Source organism: Macrosteles quadrilineatus, unplaced genomic scaffold, assembly GCF_028750875.1.
Source record: "Macrosteles quadrilineatus isolate MER2022 unplaced genomic scaffold, UCM_ALF_1.0 Scaffold_5__1_contigs__length_97177068, whole genome shotgun sequence".
In the NCBI taxonomy this organism is placed as follows: Eukaryota; Metazoa; Arthropoda; class Insecta; order Hemiptera; family Cicadellidae; genus Macrosteles; species Macrosteles quadrilineatus.
This window is the reverse complement of record NW_026542598.1, coordinates 9,471,679-9,498,012: the sequence shown is the minus strand read 5'-3', so window position 1 is coordinate 9,498,012 and position 26,334 is coordinate 9,471,679. Positions and strand designations below refer to the sequence as shown.

Below are 26,334 nucleotides of genomic sequence, written 5' to 3'. Positions count from 1 at the left end.
CTCCGGTTGAACCATCAGTTGTAACTCAAACTACGAATCAAAACTAGTAGCAAATAATGATTACTATATGCAGGTAAACCCATATTGATTAAAATAATCTAAGAAAATAGTAATTAATTGGGGCCTGATATATTTATAATTAATCATTTTTGTTGTGCCAGTGGTTGTTCAGCCGACCAGGCAGCGAGCCCCAGCCAGTCTGCTGCCACTGAGAAACAACTCAAACATCTCCATCATCCCTCGCGGCGGAGCTGCTGGTCCCCGGGGCCCCAACAAGCCTCTCATGCGCATGCTGGGCAACAACAGAGGGATTCAAAAGCAGCCCATCGCCACCGCCAAGCCTTACTTTGGCGAGGGATCTGCTCATCCCCCCGTCACGGTGGGTTACAGATATTTAAAACCCTTTGAGGTGCATCTAATAAAAGATCACCCGTCTATTCAACTGTCTAAGAAACTGTCCAATGTTCATTTTAGTTTTTTTTAGAAGTCTTCGTTCTTGCAGGTGTTCTTATTCCTTGATATATTTCGCCATTGATTTTGCCCTTCGTCTTCAGTAATCTAAGTGTAGGTCTTAAAAACTATTATTGTTCACGGACTCTAGGCCTATGAAACGACTTGAGTTTTGTTGCTAATAACAAAATAATTTTTTTTCAAACTAGCATGAACAAACTGAACACTTATTTGAGAACAAGCTTTTACTCACCAATTAAATAGAACGCACAATATTTTAACTGTACAGTAGGTTATGATTGTAAATTAATCTTCACTGTTTTTGTCTCATTTAGGTAACAGTCACCAAGAAAAAGATTGGTGGAAACCAGACACCTTCCACCAGCACGTCACAAGTTGATATCCTGCGGGACCAGAAACAAGTGACGGTCACACCCATCCCACCTCCGAGTCCAAAGAAGACGGAATCGACACAACCTCCACCTGCCAAGCCGACAGAAGACTCCTCTGTGGAGGGGTCGTCCAAGCAGGGTGAGGCAAGTGGAGGAAGTGAACACTCAGGAAGCAGTTCGGAATCACAACCATCGCCTGCGCCAACATCAGTAACCGACGAGGTAAAGTGCCCGATTGAAATAAAACCGATCAAAGTACCACCCCATTCTAGTAATAAAAAGGAAAAGAACGTCAAAAAGACTGAAAGTCAGGGCAACAAGGATTCTAATACAGATAAAGAAAAGTCTGAACCAAAATTACCCATTCTCCCTCAATCTTTGAGTAAAGATTCTTCGCAGAAAATATCCATTGAAGAGAGAGCTAAAATGGAACCAAGTTTACAACCGGTTGTTTCATTGCAAAATTATAAGCATATTGGCTTGAAGAGTGATAAAACTGTACGAATGACTGATAAGAAAGAGAAGAAGAAAGATACCAGTCCTAAGGTCTCAGTTAATCCCTTGCCGTTTAAAAGTGGCTCTTTATCTATCAGTCCAGTTAGTAGCAAATCGTTGGCTTCAACACCTCCAGTGTTGTCTTCTACGTCTTCAATTTCCATCCAACCTGTCAAACTTCCGGCTTCAACTTCTGTTAATCTTGTCAAACCACACTCATCGTTTACTGTGACGCCGGTTTCAGAGGCTGACAGAAAATCTGAAGAGAACAAAGAACCATCCATGTCAATTATAAAGATCACAGAAAAGCCCTCGTTATCTTCTGTGACTTTAAATACAAAGCCTGAAAATCCTTCTTCTCAAACTAACTCTTCATCAGATAATCAACCTGTTGCATCTGTTAGCATCCAACCTATTAGTCAGACACCAAAATCAAATCCAGTTCAGACTACGACCACTGTAGTTCCTCCCACTCCTCAAGCTAACACATACACTTCTGCTGTGGATTTTAGTTTGAAGCCTGACTTTCAGCAGCAGTTCCAAGGAGCCACTAGTAATTTTTTCCCGGGTTTTCCTCGACCACCATTAGGGTTTCCTGCGGCAAATTTTTTCCAGCCGAGGAAAGACGCTTCTGGCAAGGATTTACCTGCAGGAATACCTCAGTTTCCGTCATTTGATGCAGCCAATTTCATGTCTTCAAATCCGTTCTCTGCCGCTGTGTCAGGCACAGGCTTTCCGGGGGTCACTGCTCCTAGGCCGAACAATCCCTTTACGGCGCAAAACATGGTCCAGCCGTCCGCACAATCTGCTTTTGACGCAGACTTTACGAGGATGTATTCAGCTTTTCACAGGCCAGAGCCTCAACAATCAGGCACAACGGGTTTCAACCCTCAAAACCCCCTGAATCCAGCTCAGTTCAATCCCTACGCTTACAGTCCATTTTTAATGCCCGGTTTTCCTCTACCTACTGCCACCCCTCAGTCCAATGTAGCACCGACATCTCAAAACCAGTCTCCCACTCAGTAAACACCAGGAACCAGTCATGCATTAATTGTTATGCAATTGATGTTGAACATTAGAATATGTATTAGGTCTGTTCTCTTCGGGAACATGTTTTAGTATCTTAGTAGTTGTGAATGTAATTGCAACTATAAGCTGTATACACTGGCAAGTTATACATGTGAATTTTGTACATATTTTGTATAAGATAGTCTGTAATATCAATGTAAGTATTATATCCCTGTCAATTTATTTATTTCACTATTAATGGTTTGATAGAGTTGATTAAGTGAGGTTATCTGAATCTGGTAAACGGATAATGGAATGTATATAGTTAATAGATCAGATGGTTCCTTTCCTTCACAAGACACTTTATTCAGACTAAAATATTAAACTTTTGTTTGTTTGATAATTTTTGCATCAAAATTTTGGTTCATTATTATTTTTTTAGTTGACTTTTACTAACGTGTCATCAGCATCTTCAACTCATCCAACTTTACGACTGTGAAATTCTCTTATTGGGTTTTTAAGATAACTGCAGTTATATGTATAACATCAAAATCGTTGAGTGTTGGATTTTATTTTACACAGTTACAGTTTATAAAAATAATATCTTTAATAATAATATTCTATTGAAGTTATGAATAGAACTTCATTATTTTTTATAAATATTTAAATAATTGATTTAAAAAAACAACTTTACAGCAAGTAAATATCATAGAGAAAGTAGTTTTTTTATTATTGAAAAATGACCAAGATAACAGTAACAGTACTTTACAAATTGGACACAAACAATAAAAATCTAATGTACAATACAATGAAATTAGTAGTTGTAGATTTAAGATACTTGGTACAAACAATTATTTGCAGCCCTTCAGATAAAACAATTCATTGTTTAATTTTATAGAATTATTTTCTAGCCTGGTTTTCAAGTTTCTTGATTTTTCTCTTTTTTTCAAGTTTCTCTCATTTATGAAAGTGGTTGAGTTTTTTACTTTATTTATGCATGATTATCTTTGTTTTGTACTATAATTTCATGTTTGTTTTTTTTCAGTTTTGATGAGGTGAACAGACTGCGCTAAATGGATTATTTGTGTGGCTTATTTTGGTTACTTGTAGTCACTGTAAATGTTTCTGGATACATCCGTTCTCCGCTGTTCATACAGAAAAGGTTTAAGGTAATTGCTATGCTACACAACCCCAGTCATAACGAAGTATATGTAGATTTTAAAAATAATACTTATTTTAACAGTTTGTAAAGGTAGCTTAACTTTTATATGAAGTTCATGAAAAAAGAACAAGGTTTTGCTTTTGAATTAACATTAATAGAAATGTTACTTTACCTCCTTGATTTTTTGTCGTGCTTAATTTTATAGTAATTTGATTTTATTTCAGTTGTACTATGTTAGATTAGTTTTACTATATATAATGACAGTAGAGTCTCTACTATCCGACCGCGGTTAACCGACATTCCAGGCTTTAGGGAACTGCTATTAACTGTTGGTTCAATGCTACCACAAGTTATATCTCTCTGCTATTTCTTGTATCTTCGTTATTCAATATTTACCTTGGCAGTTGCCTCTGCTCTTTATTGTCATTTGAAACTTACAGAGGCAACTTTCAAAGTAAATGTAAATACTCATCAATATTGTTCTTGAATCTGGATCCACAAATAATTATGTTGGTTAAAACAAGACTTGTGGCTTTGTGGAAGAGTATCACTTTATCTTACATTTGACTGTTAAAGTAGTGGGGTTTTAACTTTTCAAATTTGGTTTAGTGTTAGTTTTCAAATAATAAAACTCCAATAGTTTTAGTAAAAGACAAACTTAAAAGCCTCAAATAGTTTTCAAAAAGTCGTTTTATCAATTTGATGATAATGTGTATCCGACCTTGCTGCTGACAGTATAAGGCAGATATTCGAGATTCTACTGTACTTACATATTTGAAAGTTAAAATAAAAATACAAGTTTTAGGTTTTAGGTCTGATAAGTTTTTTCAATTGTGTTCTTACTAGCTAAACAGAATTAACAATGGTATTGTAACACTAATCAATATTAAAAAAAAAAAAAAAAAACACTGTAGCAAACCTGCAGACTTAGCAAATTTCCACTTGCTTGATTGGATTTTCACTCAAAAGTTTCCTTAAAGTTGTCAGATTTATTCTTAATTTAAATAACAGTTAGTTTAATGAGTACTTGGATTTGCTGCTACAGTTAAGGTAATAAAGTGTGTACTTTTAGTAAAGATGTTAGCTGCTTGGTATGAAATGAAAATGTTGCTAAATTGTATTTAACTATAACAATAATCAAGCAAACTACAACAGATTACTTATTCTCCATAAGAATAACATGAAAATTTAAAGTTTTTTTTAACTTACCTGTTTCTGCTGTAGCCATTTAGAGAATAACAACGCTTGAATGACTAAATTTTTTTTTAATTCTTTAACTTATGGACTTTAGTTACTCCACCTGATTTCCAACTGTTACACTTTGTGTTAGTTACTCAAGTCAAGTTTTGGAGATCATCACCCACATTATCGTTATTATTGAGTTTTCTTCTCAATCACTAAAAAAACTTGAACAATTTTGTAATGGGAAAATCTTTTTTTTTATGTTTTCAGGTCTCTTCATAAAAAATGTTCTTTCATTAAACTTGTGTTTTCACTTAGCATCACTTTTGGTTGGTAGTTTTATTTATTGATCAAGAACACATGTTTATTTCTCTCAAATTAAAAGCCTAACTACTACAAAGAAACCACTTTCTTAGATTTGTGATGTTTGTATTCAATTTAAGGAAGATCATTTTGTTTTGCTGTTTCTACTCAAACCTAATTACCTGAACATTACCTTTCCTTCACTCTGTGTGCAGCATTCTGTGACTGAAGTTCTAAGGTAGAAGTTTTAAACGACAGGCTTCTTTGCTTTATGTATATTTCGCAATCGATGTAGAGATAGTTTATTTTTATTGAATTTTGTACTATATTATTAGCATAGGGTAGCTTTAGTTTCGTTCATTATGAGTCCTACCCTTTCTTATTTGGTGATTTCATCGCACGAAAGTGATTATATTTTGTATATTATATATCCGGTTCTGTTTCTTTGTGAAAGAGTTTATATTTATTGATTTTTGTTCCTCAGTATTGTACAGATATTTTTATTTTCTACGAGGCTGTAAATAGAGTTAACCTTTCGTACTATATTCCCTCTTGTTATCTCTACTTTTTAGTGACAATTTTAGATTAGCGTACTTATGTGGTGTCGTTGTGACACGTTAAACGAAAATGTGCATTTTGATTTTAGTATTGTAGTATTAAGTTTCATATTCACTTCAGATTGGTTATGTGAATCTCCAAGTAAAGAAATGTTGCTGTGTTCCCAAACTAGGAAAATTAGTTAATATTCGTAAAAATGAATCAACCAGTGGTTCTTATTATTGTACCTGTAAAATTTTCATTTTAGAATTAAACAACTTCATGTGTGAATTATTTTTTTATTATAAACATTTTCAATTACTTTAGCTAAAATGTTTTAGAGATTTAATTAGTGTTTATTTAAACCTCGTGGCTGCAAGATGTATGTCTTGTAACTAAATAGATCATTTAAATTATAAATTTGTATTGTATACACATTAATTGTGCTGCTGAAATTATTTTTAATTGACAATTTGGTGTTAATATGGTTAAACATATAATTGTAGCCAATCAGCATTTGGCTACATTTCTTCAATTTACTATTGATGAACCATTTTATATTACGATTAAATAATTTTTACTATAATATCAATCAATCAATCAATCAATCAATCATTATCAATCATTAAGATGGGGACGACACTTAGGTGCGTATTTTAACCCAAATATGAGTGAAGGATGAGTGTAGAATGAAGTGTGATGATCTGTGTAGCTTTGTTACTGACTAAGATCAGCTGTTTCATTAGCCAGGATCATTTATTTAAAGCCCAATGATCAGGAACAGCTGGGTCCAGTTTCGAACCATCAAAAAGCTACTGACTTTTCTCAGGATCGAACCGGCGACCTTTTGATTAGTAGGCGAGCACTATAACCACTCAGCTACCCAGCCAGTTATTTGAGTATATGAATACGATACTTATCTATTCATTGGAAAAAGTCAAAGAAATATTTCTGTTATTTGCTTTAAACTTTTTAACTTGTATGTACACACAAATAAAGCCAATTTTAAAACCAGAAAAATGTTATAATCTTAAAGTTAATTTTAAAAACATTTGTAGGTTAAAAACTTGTCATTTCATTTATATTTTTTATGTTTTTATTTTTAAATGTAAATTTGTAGGAAATGTAATATTGACCAATATGGATTTAAAATTACACCATCAGTTCCGAAGCAACAACCAGGGTGAATGTAATTTTTCAAACACCTCAGGTTAAGAAAATAAGGCTTAAGCCTACAGGGTGTTTATTCATCCAATGTTATTATCATGTTTATGTTGCTCATCCAAAATTTTACCTTTGGAACATCTGACAAGGCATTTGCTCTTTAACCTTATCAGTCATAATTGCTGTTCTGGGATTAGTACATTAAATTGTTCAACTTTTTATCGCCTAATCTTCACATTATAATGATGCCATAGATGTTTACATCAGTCCCCTAGTATAGTGAAATTGTTCACCAATTTGGAGTGAATGTGTATGAAATTGAGTTCTATGAATTTGTTATTTTACGTTGTTTATAGCATAAGATTTTTACGTCATTATTGTACAAATTTATTAAAAATTGAATCCATCTTGGTTTTAGATGTAAAATTTTGTATTTATTTTCTCTTAAGGACTTGTAAGTTTTAATATGTTACATGTTAAGATATTAAATGTGAATATTTATGATACACGAGCAGAATTTAGATGTGAATTCTGTGATGACACCGGTCACAGTGTTATATTATCTTGGTGCAAATTAAAATAGGATTCAGACAAAGTATAATGGTTTTATTTTACTCCCTGTCCTGACAGTCTTTAACCTGTTTGCTGAAACTTAAGGAAAGAAGAGAGCATTGTAATATGCTACTTGTGGGGCCAAGCATACATTCTTGGCTTGCTCTGTGAGTTTCACTTTCTTTGTAGACTTACATTGTCCCTAACCCCAAACAAATTGTAGCAGCTTCGCTTCAGGGACACAGCTTGAACTGTGCAAGTCCAGGTCATTCGTCAGGTAGAAAAGATTTGCCCTGATTCGCTTTAACTTGGCATGTTCCCGTGGAGGCTCTAGTGTCCTTTGAAATTGCTATTTGTATATTAAGAGCGTAAAGTACGTCACTTTAGCTTTGTGCAGCCATACATTTCGAAACCGGCAAAGACCGTTTGTACTTGTAACACAAGATTTTTTCTATCTCTATAACTAACTTGCAGGCTAACGTCCTTGCAACTGGGGTGGGGTGTTAGTATAAGAAACACTAGCTCAGGAACATCTAGCACTGGAAGTAAGAGGATTTATTAGAGGGAAACCTGTATGCTATTTTTATTTTAAAGCAAAGAGCCAGACTGAAACTTAAAGAGGGTTCTACCTTGTCAATTAAAGATGGCGGCTTAACATGCTAATGTTCCTGAACATGCCTCTACAGTACATTCTAAATAGTTATTTTTGTAACTAGTGAGCAAAGTGGCCGCACACGGCGAGTGGGGAATGTTTCTCAAGTGCAGCAAAGGCCATTTGCGCTTGTGTTACACATTATATTTTTCCTACAGTCAATATAAAGCATTAAATAATTAGTGTTTCAAACGCTATACAAAACGTTAGGTTAAACCCAAGCGTTCCAGCTGATTATAGTCGTAGTATCTTTGGGTGTTACTTATTTTCAAGAGTACACGTATAAACAGTAATAATCAATGTAAATAATTTTGTAACTTTCTTGCGTGCACCATGAAGAAAACAGTTTGTATGCTCGTTCATACTTCTGTCTTGATTATTCAGGAAACAGATTTAATGAAACATGTTTTGCAGTTTCTGCTACATATTTCTTCTGGTGTACACATATATTCACAATCACTGAGTTCATTATTCTCAAACATGTTAGGCCCACTTAAAATTATTCTTTCAAATACTACACCTTAGGTTATGTTCAAACCAAGCGATGACCAAAATAGAATATAAACACGAAATGACAGGTTAAATCTAGTATCAATCAGCTGATCATAGTAGCAGTATCTTGAAGTGTTGCCAATTTATTTCCAAGTCTACACGGATTAAGTGCATAACTAAACCACACAGTTTTGTGTTGTTTGGTTGGAATACTGGTATGCGACAAAGTAAGTAAAAGCAGCAATTAGCAGCTTTCTGTACCATAATCAGTGCAAAGGAAGCCAACTTTGTCGGGTGACTGTAGGAAAACTAATTTGCTTCAAATGATTGTGTGCTCTTAACATATCAGAGCTTGCAGTGTGTGGAGCAAAAATAATTTTTACCTATTATTTAGAAGTTAAAAATACTAATTTATGGATTTTCAAAGTGATTTTGTAAAATACTCAAAGAAACAATTACAAAGTTTCAGTTCATCCAGTGCATAGTTTGGATCTTTGTGAAAATTGTACAGTTTATTTCAACTCGATAAACACTTAAATAATACCAGGAGGTTTTTTTTACCCACGTTTACCTGGTAAAAAGCCAGCTGGTGGAACCCACTTAAACAATACAAACAAGGCCTATAATTGTGTTCAGTTCTTGGAGCTCTGTTTAAGATCCATACGCCATGGTATTGAAGTCTCCTTTTTTATCAGATGTCATTCTTGATATTCCTTACTATTATTAAGGTAAACAAATAAAACTACAATTCAGATTAATTTTATAAATTATTCATTTAATAATGAGAAAACCATTTCAATTCCACATTAAATGCGATTAGCAATGCATCTTTTGATAGTACCAACTGTACAACAAAATTTACTGACTGACTAGATTAAAATATAATACAAAGTCTAGAAAAATATTACAATACTATTAAACTCTGTACACCATTTACACGAGGCAGTCTGTATATTGAATTGTGCTCAATACCTCTTACAACCGTTACTTTATATTTGGTATAATCTTTGAATAAATCAGGAACTATATAAACAAAATAACATTATCAAACCACCCTTAACATATAAGCTACCCAGTAGGCCATCACAAAATCAGAAAATGCATAGTTTAACATCCAGATAAAAAGGTATGAATTAAAAATTCTTCTTGACAAATTATTTGAAACAGTAGGGACCATGTTATATGAGTAAGTAGAATGTTTATTTTTACATACAAGAATTGTGGAAACCATAATACATCCTTTGTAATAAATCAAGGGGTACGATGATTCTTTTTATAAAAAAATAATAATCAATGGTGTAATGTCTGTCAATAAAAACAATCTAAAGTATGGATGTTTGTAATCAAGATAAATCAAACAATTTGCCAACCTAAAAATGAACTTCTGCTAAACAAACTAAAAGCTATGTCACAATTTATTATTTCGTATTAGGTCTTTAGTTAGTTACAGCACCAAACAAATATTAATTTTTGGTAAAAATTGCATTATTATAAGGATAGAAAAATAATTAATTGTTCTCAAACAATTCTTCACACTCAGCGAGCAAAACCATTTCGGCATTCTGATTTAGCGAGGCTCTACTTAAAATTGCCTAAAGCTCCAAATAATAGAACAGTAAAATAATAACATTAAGTTGTATAATACTAATTAAACTAATTATGTTAGAATCGATACCATTTGGTAAAACCACAAACTCAATGTTAGATACAGTTTTTGGTTCAAACACAAAAATACTAGCCAGCATTGGAAACAACACATTATTATATATACACTAAAATAATATCTTACAAAATATATTTCATATGTTTGCGTTGCAGGAAGACGGATTGGGGACATACTGAACAAAAGTGAAATACTTAAAAACAAACAAAAGTTTAGGACGGCAGGTACTCTTTCTACTTTCCACAGTAAAAATACTTTCCAAGTGAATTGAGCTTAAAGATTGCTTCTATGTAAGTTTAGGCTGATATTAACAACGATTCCTGAGCAATACGATTGGAAGAGATACATGCATGGGATGGATTTCAGTGCATAAAATACATTCTATATAAATAACAGGTAACAAACAATTTCACGGACACTTTTCTTTAAAAAATCTTTAAATAACTTTTCTTTTTTATCTTTTAAAAAACCTAGAAAAAATTGACAGGAGACTATGTGTTTTAAAACTTGCTTAAACCTTGGATACTAAGTCATAATACTTTACAATCAACAAATCAATATATACAGAGAATAGTTAACATATAACATAGTAACAAAATAAATAATGTGCAAAAGTAGAAAGTAAAATGCTCAATATAATTTGTCTTGCAATAAAATTATATAAAAATAGGTAAATTTATAATTAACAAATACTAACTAAAACAATGTGGACCCAAGCTCAATACCAGTGTCCTATAACTAAAATTTACCATTAGGAAGAAAATAAAAATATATGGAGGCAACATTTTGTAATTTAGATTACTATGCTTAACTTCAAACAGTTTACTGTGACTTTTAAATTTGATTGAAACAATATCATGGTATTTGTAGTTATTGAATGAAAGTGACATTTACATTTTTTTAGAATACTTAGGTCAAATCCTTTTAACGAAATAAGTAGCCTATTTACCTATGGTTAACAATTAAAATGGCAAATTAATTTTTACATGAGAACTTGGAACGCCAAAGATAATTAATTGACGAGTCACCCTTACACAAAATTGTACAGATTTATAGCACAGACAAACAAAAAGAAATCACAGCTTATGGCATTACCTTCCAAAGTGACTAGTAAAGGTTTACGAGCATAGTTAAATAAAGAGTTGTGCTAGAGCAAATTAATTGTGTGATCCAACTAAATACTGACCCATGAAATTATAGTGCATTTTGAAATAGAACAAAAATCATCAGAATACTTGTTGTCATAGCTGATATTTTGTTGTAAGTTGTTGAGTGTTTTGAATTTGCAGATTTGTCTACCTTATTTGTTATCTTTAAGAATAAGAATTGCAATAATTTGAAAGTTGTATTCATATGAAACCCATCAAATTGTCATATTAGCTTATATTTGGAAGTAACAATTATTGTTTTCATCTGGCAAAGAAGACTTGTTTCCATCTGTTATAATGGTTGATGTAAAGAAAGGAGAAAGGCAGTAACAATTAATTATCTTATTTCAAGGTGCACCTCTTCTATCTCTGTTCAGTAATCTTCTTGTTCAAGTATCTCTATCTTCATTTGCACTAATATCCTCACGTAATACAAAAACTTGTGCCAATACTTCTCCACAGTTAGTTATTCTACCAGGAGCGTCAGAGACAGGTAAACCTTGAGTCTTTCAAAGTGATTTTTGAGACTTTTATGATAATTTATTTCATCGCCTGTTCCCATTTATTATGTTATGTAAATACATCTTCTAAATTTTGATTAATTTTATCAAAAAAAAAAAAGTACAACTATTAATGATGGACATGTTTATAAAACACACAAAACTAAAAATAAAATATCAGCTGATGTGACACTTTACAATGAGGAAGAACCTAATTGGATAAAAAATGTAATATTAACGACTAGTGGTGAAACAGATTTAAAGCTTTCATTTCTTATCGAAGAGCTGCAGTTTGGAGCGCACGGCGCCCTCGCATATCATGAGGCGGTGGTTAACGCCGCGTCGTGCTGAGTGTTGCCGTCGCGCGTGGTAGTACTCGCGCAACTGATAGTGGTGTGTGAGGCTCGGTGACGGAAGATCACCAGACTCCCACTTAGAGCTGGTGGACGCTCCGGAGCCTTGCTTCTTCTCAAAATACTCGACAATCTTGCTGATGTGTTGAGGTGGCTGGGGACAAATCACATTAATTGAAGTGTTTAGTTATTACTTATCTCCTGCTTGTAGGAGTGCACAACTTTTCAATGATCCCAAGCCGTTTGCAGTAACAGAAGTTTCATTGAAGGAGCAGGGGGAAGGAGGAAAATGCAGAGGAAGAGGGAACACGGTGCATAAACTAACAGAGAGATTTGGCTCATAACTTCTTGGCATATCCAAATGACGCATCCATCTGGATAACCTTCTAAACACTTATATAAGGAATCTTCTATTTCATATCCGTATCAACATCTATTAGCGTTGTTGAGTCTCAATGAGAAACCCATTACTGTCTCCCCCCCCAACCATATACCCTATTACTGTCATAGGCCCTGGTCCCTAAGTCTCCTGATGAATTCTAAAAACCTCAATATCATGATCCCAACCTCAATAATGATCAGAGGGCTCTCAATAGGTTTTCCACGCCTCCTATTAAATTCAGTTCTAGCAATTTATGTAATATTTTAACCCTACTTTGTTCTCTAACTGTTTTATAATAGTACAATCATTATGTTTAAGGAATATTTTTTTAGTACTTACTCATTTACCACTTGTCAATACTTTATAAGAAAAAATATGCAATCAATATGAACACTTATTTCTCTGAGGACTTTAAAGTTTTACTCAAGTACACATTTTTTAAATCAATGCAATGAAAACTATCAAAGAGTAATATCCTACAATCTTAGGGGTGTGCGATGCATCGAAAATGCATCGAAATTTCGATTCGATTCGATTCGATGCATCGAATCGCGATTCGATTCAGTGGTGGTCAAAAAACGATTCGATTCATGAGGGAGTCAGTATCCATATACGAAAAACGCCTGCAGAAAGTCAATGCAATACCCGCAATACAGGAGCGCGTTGTGGTTGCGTTTCCTTTACGAAGGCGTTCTTATTTAATACATTCTTTGCATTAAATATAGCTTTAATTGTTTTATAATTTTATTTTTTTTGACATTACAAATGATGAGAGGTTTTGTTTTTTGTCTTGATGTAAGCAGTGTGAGACATGTTTTACTACTGTTTAAACCTTACCAAAACAAGATAGGCTACTCCAAAATCATTCTAAAAATAAGTCTGAAAAATTGTTACTTAATACTTAACTAGCAAGATTGATGTTTTAGTCTGATAAATTTGGTATTTTTGTTAGGGGTCTGTGGGTCCCCGAATTTTTCAGGTCAGGTCAATGATTTGTTTGAAAAAAAATAATAATTTATTAATTTATTTCCAAAGAAACACTCTTATATTAGGCCTATTATATCTATTATTACAGAGGAATTAAAATGTTCAAATGAGAATTAAAGTTTAAGTTTGGCTCACGACCTTTAAGAATAAAGACACAACAGAGCAATTGCCGCACTGCCACTAGCCAGAGCCAGTCTAGTCGTCTACTGACAAGAGTGACAAGACAAAAGCCGTGACGCAACACTAACAGTGCAAAGAAAACAAAGTAAAAAAAATACTATTTATACAGACATACTAGTTTAATCATTTATTCCATACCTAATTAAAAATATGTTTTAGTATTTTACATAATATAAACAAAAGAAATATCTGATATAGTAAACAGATCTGTATCTTGGTTAGATGGGGTTTAAAAAATATATTTTTCTAAAATCCAATACAATATTTACAACTCACAAATTACAATGAATTAATTTCTTTGAAAATGATCTGTTATAGTTTTGTGTTTTTGAATAAAGAAATATATTTTTTTGTCTTTACTTCCTTGTTTCATCACTTGCATTTGTCAGCAATTGGAGCAACCGGGTGGTGTAAGAGGGGAGGGGGAGGGTCTATGACCTTGAATGCACACATCGTTGCCCGGGCCTGGCTGGTGAGAGTGATTCATTGTTTTTGTTGACATACTACTACCAATGAATACAAACCACATACCCGCCCTTCAGAGAAAAAGACCCTGCTGTTCCAAAAACATTGAGGGTAGTTTAAAAACATTGACCTGTGTTGCTAAGGGCACTAGAAGTTAGCATTTAACTTTCTTATCTCTTGATTTAATATTATTTTAATCTTCTATATATATTATTTAAGAGTTACTTTTCATGTACCTAATTAATTGTGATATTGTTTGGCTTTATTTTATGGATTTTTAATTCTTTTCATTCATTAGCTATCAAAATCAGTTGTTTTAGGATTTTAATCTCTTGCAGTAGGTCTATACTACTGTATGACACGATATGCATTTTTTAGTCCTTACTAATTATACCATAAACAATGTTTGTATGTTATTTACTGTTTTTGAGTTTTATAGGAAATTAGTTTACACAATATCTTTTCTTCAATGAGTTCTCCACTTGTCATGTTGCTTCTAGCCTATTACTATTTTAGGCCCTATAAAAAATAATGCCTATGTAAAGCTGTAGGCCTACTGATGCCAATAATAGATAATTCTTTATTTATGATGATGTAACAAATAATGTAAGTGTGAGGTTATTATACTAAGGAGGTTAGGAGGCAGGGAATGAATGATAAATAATGCATGGTGGAAACATGTTATTTTTATTTTCTTCTTGCTTGCAGTCCTGAAGCCGGTCCACAGGCCCTAAACTTGTGATATGTTAATTGATTTGTTAATGGTCTTTTTTATATTAAGTTCCATTCAAATTTGTTGTAATTTAGCTACCTATTTAGTTAGTTAAACAGTTATTAAAATGAGAATGAATGTCTTGATAAAAAAAATGATTTTCTTCTATCTTGCAGTTGAGCCAATTCCAAGTAAAAATTATGAAATAGGCAAGTAAAGCAGCTCACTGGTATTTCCAGCAATACAGGTTATTCTAATATATGATTTAAAATAAATATTTGTTCACCTAAAATTCATATGTTAAGTATGAATAGGCCTAATACCACATCAACAAAAATTTGTCTTACACAAATGTGGTAAATTTTAATTTATTGTTAATCCACTCAATTGACAATTATGAATAGAAAAATACCGTATTGCTTCGAATCGAATTGCATCGAATCGAATCGAAAATCTTTTGAATCGAATCGTTGCTTCGAATCGAAAATTTTTTGCTGCTTCGCACACCCCTATACAATCTATAAATAATTCAGTCTTAGTTGTCTATTGTTTGAATTTTTTTTGTTACTTCCAGTCTCAAATGCAGACAACTAAATAGTTTCACCAACAGTTTCAAATGTACAGCTGAATAGCGACTTGTACAAGAAATTTGTGACAGATTTGCTGCTTAATTTTTCTTCCCAAGCTTACCTGGTTAGCCCGCTCGTCCCAGCTAGGCAGGTCACTGCCACCTAGTGAGGAGATGTCCTCAGAACTGTCAGTGTAGATGGAGGAGGATCGCTTGTGACAGGCTGCGTCACACCTCAGTGTCACTCCTCGCAATGGTGTCGCAATGTCATCCAGCGAGCACGACACTGTCGCACCAGAGTCCAGGAACAGGGAAGAGGAGGAAGAAAGTGTTACTGATGATGCCGTACCTAAATCTATACCTGCAAAATTGTTGTTTGTGTAGTTAATCACCAATCGTTCAGATGAGGACGCCACATAGGTGTGTATTTCAACCCAAAATGAATGAAGGATGAGCGTAGAATGGTGTGAGATGATCTGTGTAGCTTTGTTACGTACTGACTAAGATCAGCTGTTTCATAAACCAGGATTATTTTAAGTCAGGCCAATGATTAGGAACAGCATCTGGGTAGTTTCGAAACGTCAAAAAGCTACCTTTCTCAGAACTCTGCAAGCTCTAAACCAGACAAGCTTATATTGAGTAGGTGAGCCTTATAACTACGATGTAGCAGCATTATAATGTTTACTGTAAGAACATATATTTGGTATTCATCTTACAAATCCTTGTGATTTACAGTCCCGCCTGTTGTTTGTCATGGAGTACCTCAACGGAGGTGATCTAATGTTTCATATCCAACACAGCAAGGGAGGTTTGAGCCAGATTTTACTATTAAAACTTTATTAAAATGCCATTACACGTAGGCCTACACTATGAGGAGGATACATCATGGAAGTAACTGATATGTATTTGGTAGTTGGTGGAAGATCTCTACTTAGATTAATCTGATGAGATTCCGGTTCTGGTCAAAGTTAAGATGAATAAAAACAGAGCATTTTAAGATCAACAAGTAAGGTTTATTACATTTTTACAAATAAATTTTGAAAAGTTTACAAATATTTAAAAAAAAACAGATGTTTAAGACTTAAAGATTAAGGATATTTATACTTCTGTTTTCCTGGTGGAATTCTAATAATTTTGCCAATATTTCAAGACGGAAATTTATAGATATTAAAGCGATCGAAGAAGCTGTCTACAAAGATTGTGCAGTTGAAAATTCTCAATTTTGCTACCACCGCAAGAAATATTGAGAATTTACCATTCCTTCAAATCACTGCAAATGTTTTAAGGAATTGAAACTTTAATTTATTACACAGTACCTGGAAGACAAAAGTCCTCTCCTACACTGCTGAAAAACCCGGACTCGCAAGAGCCTCTTCTCCGGAGAGGGACCACAGGGGTTGAGACGGACGGGAAAACAAGGTCTGGGAGGCACGCCAAGTTACTGCTTGAGGCACAAGATCTGCAACCAATAACAATAATACTAGGACGTAATACAGTGGAACCTCAAAAACAACTTTGAAAACTAGTGTCATTTTCAAACCACCTAATCACAATCACCTCGATGACAAGTCTTATTTAATAATCCCCATGGGAGTCTTGTTATCGAGCTTCTCCTGTACATTAAATCATCTAGGCCTTACTTAGTATTATTTTTTTTTCATGCATACGGCAAACGGCAATTACAATGGATGACAAACAAATAGTAGTAGTACATTAATTAAAATATTTAAATATTCATCTACGCTAAACCTAACCAATCTAGAACAATTTATTTCAGTGTAGCAAAGATGAAGCAAAAAGTAAAACATATTAAGACATAAGAAACGCCAGCAAAATAAATTCTGTGTAAGGTAATATAAAGCAGGTGACATCCTTGGTTCAAAAACATACTGTACTCCAGTAACAATTAAAGTGTGCAAAGTGATTGGGTTGGTGACAAAACTGTACCAATTTACAGAACTGTAGAAAGACAATCTGTGTGTTTTACAGTAGGCAGGCATACTGCATTGTGTTTTTACTCTTGAAAATATAAATATCTTGTTAAAAAAGAAGAAGGCTATTTAATTTGTTTCATTTCATTTCTTGTGTTAATGCTGTATCAATTCTTCATATCACTTGACTTGCAAGTAGTGTTTTCTTTTAATTTGATAAGTCATTAATACCTCGTCACAACACACCAGTTTCAACTCTGTTTTTTCAAGGTTTTCTTCCCAATAATTTTGATGTCCAATTGATAATTTACTTTATCTTTGTAGAATGTTGCTTTGGTGCTTTTGGAGACTAAAATTTAATTTAAATCAATGTGAAAACATGTTTTTTTATGTATCTAAATTTATTTCTGTTAATCTGTCAAAAATTGTACCTATGTAAGTTAGGATTTAAAACAAATATTTTAAATATGGACCAGCGATGCTCTGAAAATCTCTGGAATCTACTGACATTTTACGTTTCAATAAAGGTATCTACTGTCAGTCCTAAAAAGCACTAAAAGAAAAAAATTAAAATAAAGTTATTAAAAAAAAACACAAAACCATTATGTACACCAAAGTTAGTTTAATCTTAACAATTGAACAAAAGGTTCTGAACTAAGGCTTGCCACAAAACAACAAAAAATTTAGACAAGACTCAAATTTCACAAATGTATTAAAAAATTGATATGATAATGGTAGAACAATTTTTTGAAGGTTTTAAAAAATAGCTGAAGAGTTGGAGACAGATACTTCTTTGGCAGAGGGTAGAATGAAGGTATTTTGGCAGGAGGATTTTCGATAGGACATTTTCAAGTCTCTGAAACATGGTATGATTATGTAATTTAAATAAAGAAAAATAGTTATAACAAGTTAGTAGTTTTTTATTCTTCCGCAATCACGGCAAACTCCTGGACATATTTCACTGTCACGGAAACGTCATCACAGTCTTCTGTGATCGAGTCAAAATCCTGAACGTCTCCCGGGATCACGAAAAAGTTATCGTCGTCTCCCACGGTCGGGGGAACGTCATCATAGTCTTCCACGTTCCCTGCAAAATCCTGGACATTCCCATGGTCACGGTAAAACTAAAAACATCATAGTCTTCTGTGATCGCGTCAAAATCCTGTACTTCCTCAGTCACGAAAACGTTATTGTTGTCTCCCGCGGTCACGGAAACGATATCGTCACTTCCCACAGTCATGGAAACATTATTGTAGTCTCCAGCGGTCACAAAAACGTTATCGTTGTCTTCCGCGGTACCGGAAACATTATCGTCGTCTCCAGTGGTAACGGAAACGTTATTGTCATCTCCCGCGGTCGTGGAAATGTTATCTTCTCCTTGGATAGCGGAAACGTTGAGGTCGTCTCTCGTGGTCACCGAACGTTATTGTCATCTCTCACGGTCACAGAAACGCCTTCCGTGATTGGGTCAAAATCCTGGACGACTCCCACGGTCCTGGAAAAGTTATCATTGTCTCCCGCGGTCACGAAAACATTATGGTCGTCTCCCGCAGTCACGGAAACATTATCGTCGTCTCCAGCGGTCACAGAAACGTTATCATAGTCATCCAGGATAGCGGCAAATGTCCGGAAAGATTCCCGGAATGGTGCCAAAAATACCAGTTATTTCCAGGTCTCTTCAAACTCAAGGTTTGTCCCGATTTTACCAGTCGATATAGGTTACACCCTGTTTTATACAGTAACTACAGCTCTTGGTTGGCTTCAACCATCTGACCAAAGAAAGAATTATCATATAACTGTAAGCAATCTATGACAGATTTTGCATTTGCAGGACATATGTTTGGTGCTCACAAAACCAGCCATATACATACTCGGTTCACACAATTTGGCGGTTGTAGGGGAAGCAATTCCATCCCCTCCACCTTACCATGCCCTTAAAACAACAGCTGGACAGCTGTAAATAAGCTCAAACCGTCAATCAGCTATAACATACATTAAGGAAAAAAAGAGGTGGGGGGAAAAAACTTCCCCTAAATATACCTAAATCTTTTGAACGGTGTACTATTAATTTATATTTTCAGATGAATAAAATTATGTAGGCTATAGTACTAATTAAAATATCTAGGTAATCTACTGATATTTGCAATTTTTGTCAAAAATGATTTTAATGTTTGCCTAGAGTCTAGATTTATTGACTTAATTTGTTTTTATGAGTAAAACTCAAGTTTGACATTATTTAAATGAAATATTTGAAAGTTTTGATTTTTTTCTAGTGATTCTATTTTGATTAGTTTTTAGATCATTAATGCATGTTCATGATATAATACTTAACTAGTGATGGGCGGATCCAATAAAATGTCGGTACCGGATCCGGATCTTGAAAAATTTGGATCCAGATGTGTACTGTCATAAGGGTAAAAAAAAATGTAATATTTACGGAAATCCAATTTAAATCATACTGTCTTAAATTAAATTAGTAATGTTTAAAGGTTGATGTAATAAGATATAGAATAGCTTAAAGAATAGATAAGATATAGCTAGGGAATGTCACAGAATATGTCGACGTCTATAAATTATACGGCTAGGCAATATCCCTCATTTTTGGTGGACCCTAAAATTTTCAAAATCTTGAAATGAAACTTGCTCCTAAGTTTGCACAACCACCAAAAGGGTATCTCTGTAAATTTTTAGTCTTGTGTACAGAGACACAGTTAGTCTTGTATATGGACATAGATAGTCTTCTATCCGGTAGTCCGATATCCGGATCTGACTATCAATATACTTAACTAATTTGTTTCAAACTACCACTCACAGTACCCACATTTCGTTAAATAGGCCCTGGGGTGTACCTTCTAAATTTGAAGTAAAAAACAAAAAGGCTAAAAAAACTATTTGATAAATACCTTAAAGGGTGTTGCAGCGATGTAGGGGATGTTTTACTATCTGAAGGACGAGTGTTCGAGGGTGCTTTGAACAGAGGGTGGTTGTAGAGGGATGCTCGCTTCCTAGCAGCTTCACAGACTACTCTGTGTAATGCCTCTTCTTCCCCCGAACATTTTGATAACACCTGATTTCTTCTCACATTTAGTCGAGCAATAAGTTCAGAGGTAACAACTGACCCCGTGTTTCTTCTAGTGAACGTAGGAGATGAAGGTAGAGATCGCGGTTTACTTTTTAAAACTGCACAGCACCTCGATTCCACTTTATTTACACAACCTAAAACCGCAGTCTTCACAGTCGAAACATCCTCATCCAAGGAACTTTGGGAAAAAGGACTCAATTCTTTTGATTTTTCGCTCGTTTCAAACTTTTTCTTTGATTTTATTTGTGAAGGTTTAACAACGGGTTCGACTAAAACGGAAGACTGGTCTTGAGAATCTCTCCTCAACGCGTGTATACCTTCTTCCTCGAAGATTTTCCCCCTTTCAAAAGGGGCTTTGGGTTCTAGTTTGTTTCCTGCTGATAACTCAAACGGCTTGGTTCGGAAGGGCGAGGGAGAGGGCAGTTCAAAACATGATGAAAACAAGTCGGTTGAGTTGGTTGATGCGAGGATTTTTTTCACACCCTTGAATTGGCTGAGAGTTGCAAACGGGTTGGCTTTGGAGGGGAAAGGCTTGTAGTGAGGGTCGTTCTTGGCCATCGTCTCTCCGACATGTTTCAACATCGGACGAGCTGTGACAAAGTGACACCTGGCCTTGTCACTGGGAGCTGTGTGCGGCGGAAACACTATCATACCAACATCTTCCGATAATGACCTGCGGTGAATCACTGAAACAAATATCAAGATTTTCAGTAAAAACTATCATAAAAAATAGAAAGGCGACATATTGTTGAAAATGGAAAATAAAATATTGGTTTCAATACTTAAATTTAACGTATATTAACATGTAAGTACCTAATACACAACTCTTAAATAATTAAATAAAGTGTCGCCGGTTCATTATCCTTTGATTCTTCATATTGAACAGGTAACAGTTTATTTGATTATTTAAACCTTCAATATCCAGTAGTAGGAATGTGAACTGGCACAATTCTTTTTTTCGATAACAAATTAATTACATTTTTTAAAACATCCATTACTTTCACTTTTATGTGGTGTATAGTGTATCCAGTGATTAAAGAGATTTTAATAGCTCTAGTGAGGTAATTTTCAACTTATAAGTTTCAGATACAGACTATAACAGTTTGCAGCAATACAAGCAGAATATCATTTAGTGTTGTCATAAAGTATTATTAGAGTTATCCATTAAATTGGACATAAAAATAAAAAATGGAAATTATGTGTTGCTTTCCAGATTATCAACTTTTAACACTAAAGAAGGTTGGAAATCTAGGAAACTGGATCCACTAGGCTGTGAGCACAACGGGGATGACCAACATTATGTCCAAGTTACCCATGACACTTACACTTGCGGCTAGTAGTAGCGGTGGGAGGGAGGGTTGCGCCAGGAAGGAACTCCTCACTACGAGCTGCTATGCTAGTGGTGGGGGGACGGGGCCTGGCGGAGGCACTGGCCTCCTCTATCATGGGTTGAAGCAGAGCCACTACCTGCGTGAATGTCGGCCGGTTCTTCGGCTCAAACTGGAAGAGATCAAAGAAAATGCTGTATTGATTTGTATGTTTTTCATTACAGGCATAATTACTGACATAATCCTTTCTTGGGAAGGTCGGAAAAACCTAAGGTCAGATAATGCAGAAAATAAAAATTTGATAAAAATCATACTAAAACATGTTTGATAATGTAGCAATGTACAAATAATGTGAGTATACCAACCTCAACTGTTTAACACCTATTTAATAGGTATCCCTTATACATAATTAGTTCTGTTTTCTACATAAGAAAAAAATATTGACTTTTTTGTCAATATTTGTTTGTTGGTTCAAGTTTGTTACTGCTAAGAAAGGGAAAACTAATAAATGGCCGACTCAACGTGATACATTAAAAAGACACTTAAGTAAAATCAAGAAATGCTACGGACAAGACTTTTAGGCTTATGTAGCTTAGTGTTAAAATTAGAGGTGTGCGGATATCCGAAAAATCGGTTCGGTTCGGATATCCGTAACTGAACCGAGCCCAAATTTGATATCCGACACTATCCGTTATATATCTGACTTTTTTGGATAGACAATATATTTTGACGATTTGGACAGAAAACTAAATCTCCATAATAACCACCATTAGTTTCCCAGGACAAAATTACAGCAATACGTTTCCAACGACCTAACAGCAAACGGCAAAGAAGCCGTATGATGCAATACCGATAACTATTTTAGTCGTTATCAGCTGTTTTGCTTTATGATTAGATTCGTCTGGAACGAAGAGACATGAAGCAGAAAAGAACTACCATGGTCAAATGAAAGTCAACTCGTGCTTGTCTCGCTCCTGATACTAGGGGCGCTGCGTAATAGTTTTTTTTTTACAGTACTGTTTCAAAGTAGAAAAATCTAGCCTACTACTGTGATGTTACGTAAACAATAGATTTAATGTTTCCCGAAAAAAAGTCAGAATAGAAACAATAGAAAGGCAACATAATGGAAGGGTGGGAGGGGTTGGGCAATGACCTCGAAAGGAGCGCGGGTAGTGAGTCAAGTAGGACCGGAGGGGGAAGGGGTGGGTAAGACCTTGAAGCTATATAGACTTGCACTACTTCCCTAAACCTAAAGGACTGGCCGGCGAGTGGTATTCCAATCACAGGACAAGATACGTTGTTTTTTGGGTATTCATTGCCCGGTTTGACTTTGGATTGTCTTACTGTGTAGAAACTTTGAATAATAAAAAATAAAGTTAGAACTAACCACGATTATTTAGCATTGATTGTATACATATTAAATGATTAAACGATAGGGACCATGGATATATACAAAACTTTTGTCGTGATTTTAATTTCAACATCAAAATACAATATTGCACAATCGTAATATTTTAGGTCATTGCCCTTTATTATGCATCCGGTATTGCTGTTTCAGAAGAGAAGCACGTTGATAAATTATAAATTGATATTCCCGTAGTTAAAAAGAATTATTTTATAAACCTATAAAACAAAATCATAAAATCTTACATAAAGTAAAGATAACAATAACAGAAATTGTAAAAAGGGTATAAAGATAACAACATCGTTATTCTTTCTCTTTGTTCTTCTATTTCTTGGGTTTCCCTTCATCACGCATTTAACAAGTTGCCATGGTTACTAATCACCTATGTCGTTATCAGCTTTTGTGACATATAGCGCACAGCAGGGGGTAAAACTTGATGAATTTTTACCTATTATTTAATTACCAATGAATGTACTACTTTATTGGTATTTGGTACTGTATTAATAATCGGTCAAAATGGCAGATTTTTGTCAAATTTTACACCAAATTTATTGAAATTTCAAGGTGAATATTAATAAAACCATTATTACCAAATATTTTTACTCATTTAAAAGATTGATTTGTGGTATTGGGTTCCCCACTGAGTGCAGCCGAGCGGCACTAATGAGGGTTGGACCTTCTTGGGGGTGAACAATAGACGGCTTATCAGACCCGACCCTCCCCAGTGGTCTGTAGAAAGCTTGTAAACAAACTATTGCACAAGCGTGACATTGGGCTGCTTCAACTATAATTTTGTCAAATGAACTGTGATGTTTCAAAATCAAAAACAATAATTTGGGACCATACTGCTTAACAATAATGGACTGCAATTATTATTGAACATACAATCCATGTTTAACAAACTAATATTATACGATTCAAATACAATTATAAAAATGATCTTGGTATTTTACTTGGGGTAATGAAGTTATGTAGGCTAGTGTAATTCTCGGTTCATCAAGGTTCTACTGAATTATGTTTGGCAGTGAATAAGTGTAGAATGCAATTCGTAAATTCAGGGATACACACCTTTTACAGAGTTATAAAGCCTAATTGCCCAACATCAAATCGTGAGCTAGAGCCCATCTTAGTGCATTAGTGATGTTTTCTAAACTTGGCAAACCCGCAAAATGCCACTTAAGGCCAATAATCCGTTCCAAAAACGTTAGGAACAATATGAAAACAATGTGAAAATAAACTTGAGATCGAACTCCTTGTCTTGTGAGAACCAGGAAACAAGATAAAACATAACCTCAAGTAAACAAGCCCAAACGTTTGACATCAGTCCTGCTGAGCTAAGGTGTTGTGTTAAGATTTCGGCTGCTAGTGTACTTAATTCAAGCAACCAACTTTTGAAAATAAATGTTGTGAATTGTGATTTTAAAGAGAGAGAAAACTGTGGACTTGGCTAATTTGAAATTCTATAGTTCAAAATCGTCATTTAAGTTTATTTACACAGCTTTACATTGTTTTATAGGTTAAAAATACATATGCAGCTTATTATTAACCGCGCCGAACTATCCGAATCTGAAAATATCCGAATCCGAACCTCCCAATATCCGATCCGATCCGAACCGAGCCTCAACTATCCGATCCGAAATGAAATTTCATTATCCGCACACCTCTAGTTAAAATGCCCTTTGTCATTGTGTTTGTATTAAATAAATAAATTGAATTGAATATTAACAGTTGCTAATTGTTTGGTAAGCTGGTAATCAAACAATACTGATATTTCAACCTCTAAATTGTAATCTTCTCAGGTATGCATGCTCTAAGACAAACTCTATTTCTCAAAAAAATTCCTTGCAAAATATTTAATATCTTTCAATTAAGAAAAATGCCTGAAATACAACGTAGAAAGTGACTAATATAGAATTACTTTAGATCTACTCACTTTGCAACAGCTGAAGGCTAGTTTGAGGAAGTCCGGTGGTGTAGGAGGAGGGTCTGTACAAAGCTCGATAAACGCGAGGTAGTCAAGACCGAAGTTTTCCGTTCGAGGCAGGAAGTCAGGGTCGGCTTCGATTCTAGCGATGATCTCGCACAGAATGATGCCGTAGCTGAACACATCTGAGCTCTCGTCATACCACTGACCTTTGAGGCACTCCGGTGACATCCAATACGGGGAGCCAACAGTCGGCAGTCTGTACCCCGACCTGCAACATGGTTATAGGTTCTTAATAGCTGGATGGCAAATCCTAACCTAATAATCACAAGTTGCAGGTTTGATCCAGAGAAGTCAGTGCATAAATTTACATTAGATTTTGTATAGCGTTTACGATCATTTAAAGAATGTTTTGTGTTAATATCATGGCAATTTAACCATTTGGTTTAATTTGAGTCAATTGCTGGTATCCGTATAATACTAGAGTTTGATTTGTGGTTCGATAGCAACTTTCTGGTGGCGATGTCCAGTTTGAATCCACTTTCTCTGCAGTGAAAATTAGTTATTTTTATGTAGAATAAGTATGTTACTCTGCTTTGATTTTTGTCAATTCAACTTAAGAATCCGAGTTTTTAGCATTTAAACGATACAGGTAGGCCTAACTGAATTTGAAAATATGCATACCACTTAAAATACATTCTGGCCTACGATAAACATCTGTTCTTGAAATTTAAAATAGCTACTTAAATACAATAGTTTTGTTTGTCTTAGATAAACATTGTTCTTTTGTAAAATAATGCCTCAACTGATGAATTTAAAGACCCAATAATCGAGGAGCACATAATACAGTTTTTAAAGTTTACTTTTCCAAACTTATAGGTTAAATACTACTATTTCCAGTAATTCAACATTTTATTAATCCAGCCCAAATGCATCCCATGAGAGTCAGGAAAACGAGAATAAATTGTTTTGTAAATGACAAAACTAGTTTGTTAAAGACAATTTAATACCGTGGAATTTTAGCAGCCAGCCCAAAGTCCCCGACCACAGCCATCATTTCACCTGTTGTTTCATCCTTCTTGACCAGTACATTCTACAACAAGGAATCATATGTATGAGGAACAAGACATTGTTAAATAAAGAACAATTTGTACTTTTTAGTATTGTAAACTGAGTTAATTTTAATATAATTGCATGCAACAAGTACTGACTGCTTATTTATGCAACAAACAGATCAATGGCAATAAATACTCATGACTGAAATAGTGAAATGTTCACTAATGTCATAAGATGCATTAGAATGGTTGGTAGCGGAGA

At 34.5% G+C, this 26,334-nt stretch overlaps 2 protein-coding genes across 2 annotated transcripts in view; one reads left to right on the top strand and one right to left on the bottom strand.

Annotated features, from left to right (window-relative positions):
- Positions 1-7,288, top strand: part of LOC128993992 (uncharacterized) — a 35,459-nt gene extending 28,171 nt beyond the window's left edge. Inside the window, exons 23-25 of the mRNA XM_054418162.1 lie at positions 162-379; positions 786-1,064; positions 3,391-7,288. Of these exons, the coding sequence (XP_054274137.1) occupies positions 162-379; positions 786-1,064; positions 3,391-3,396 (503 nt within the window). The 3' untranslated portion in view covers positions 3,397-7,288. The remainder of the gene's footprint in view (positions 1-161; positions 380-785; positions 1,065-3,390) is intronic.
- Positions 7,289-9,143: 1,855 nt separating this feature from the next.
- The window catches only part of LOC128994745 (uncharacterized), a 32,814-nt gene continuing 15,623 nt past the window's right edge, over positions 9,144-26,334 (bottom strand). The window contains exons 6-12 of the mRNA XM_054419500.1: positions 26,028-26,110; positions 25,027-25,288; positions 21,686-21,860; positions 20,182-21,046; positions 16,664-16,806; positions 15,470-15,708; positions 9,144-12,207 (exon numbers count right to left, since the gene is read on the bottom strand). Of these exons, the coding sequence (XP_054275475.1) occupies positions 11,968-12,207; positions 15,470-15,708; positions 16,664-16,806; positions 20,182-21,046; positions 21,686-21,860; positions 25,027-25,288; positions 26,028-26,110 (2,007 nt within the window). The 3' untranslated portion in view covers positions 9,144-11,967. The remainder of the gene's footprint in view (positions 12,208-15,469; positions 15,709-16,663; positions 16,807-20,181; positions 21,047-21,685; positions 21,861-25,026; positions 25,289-26,027; positions 26,111-26,334) is intronic.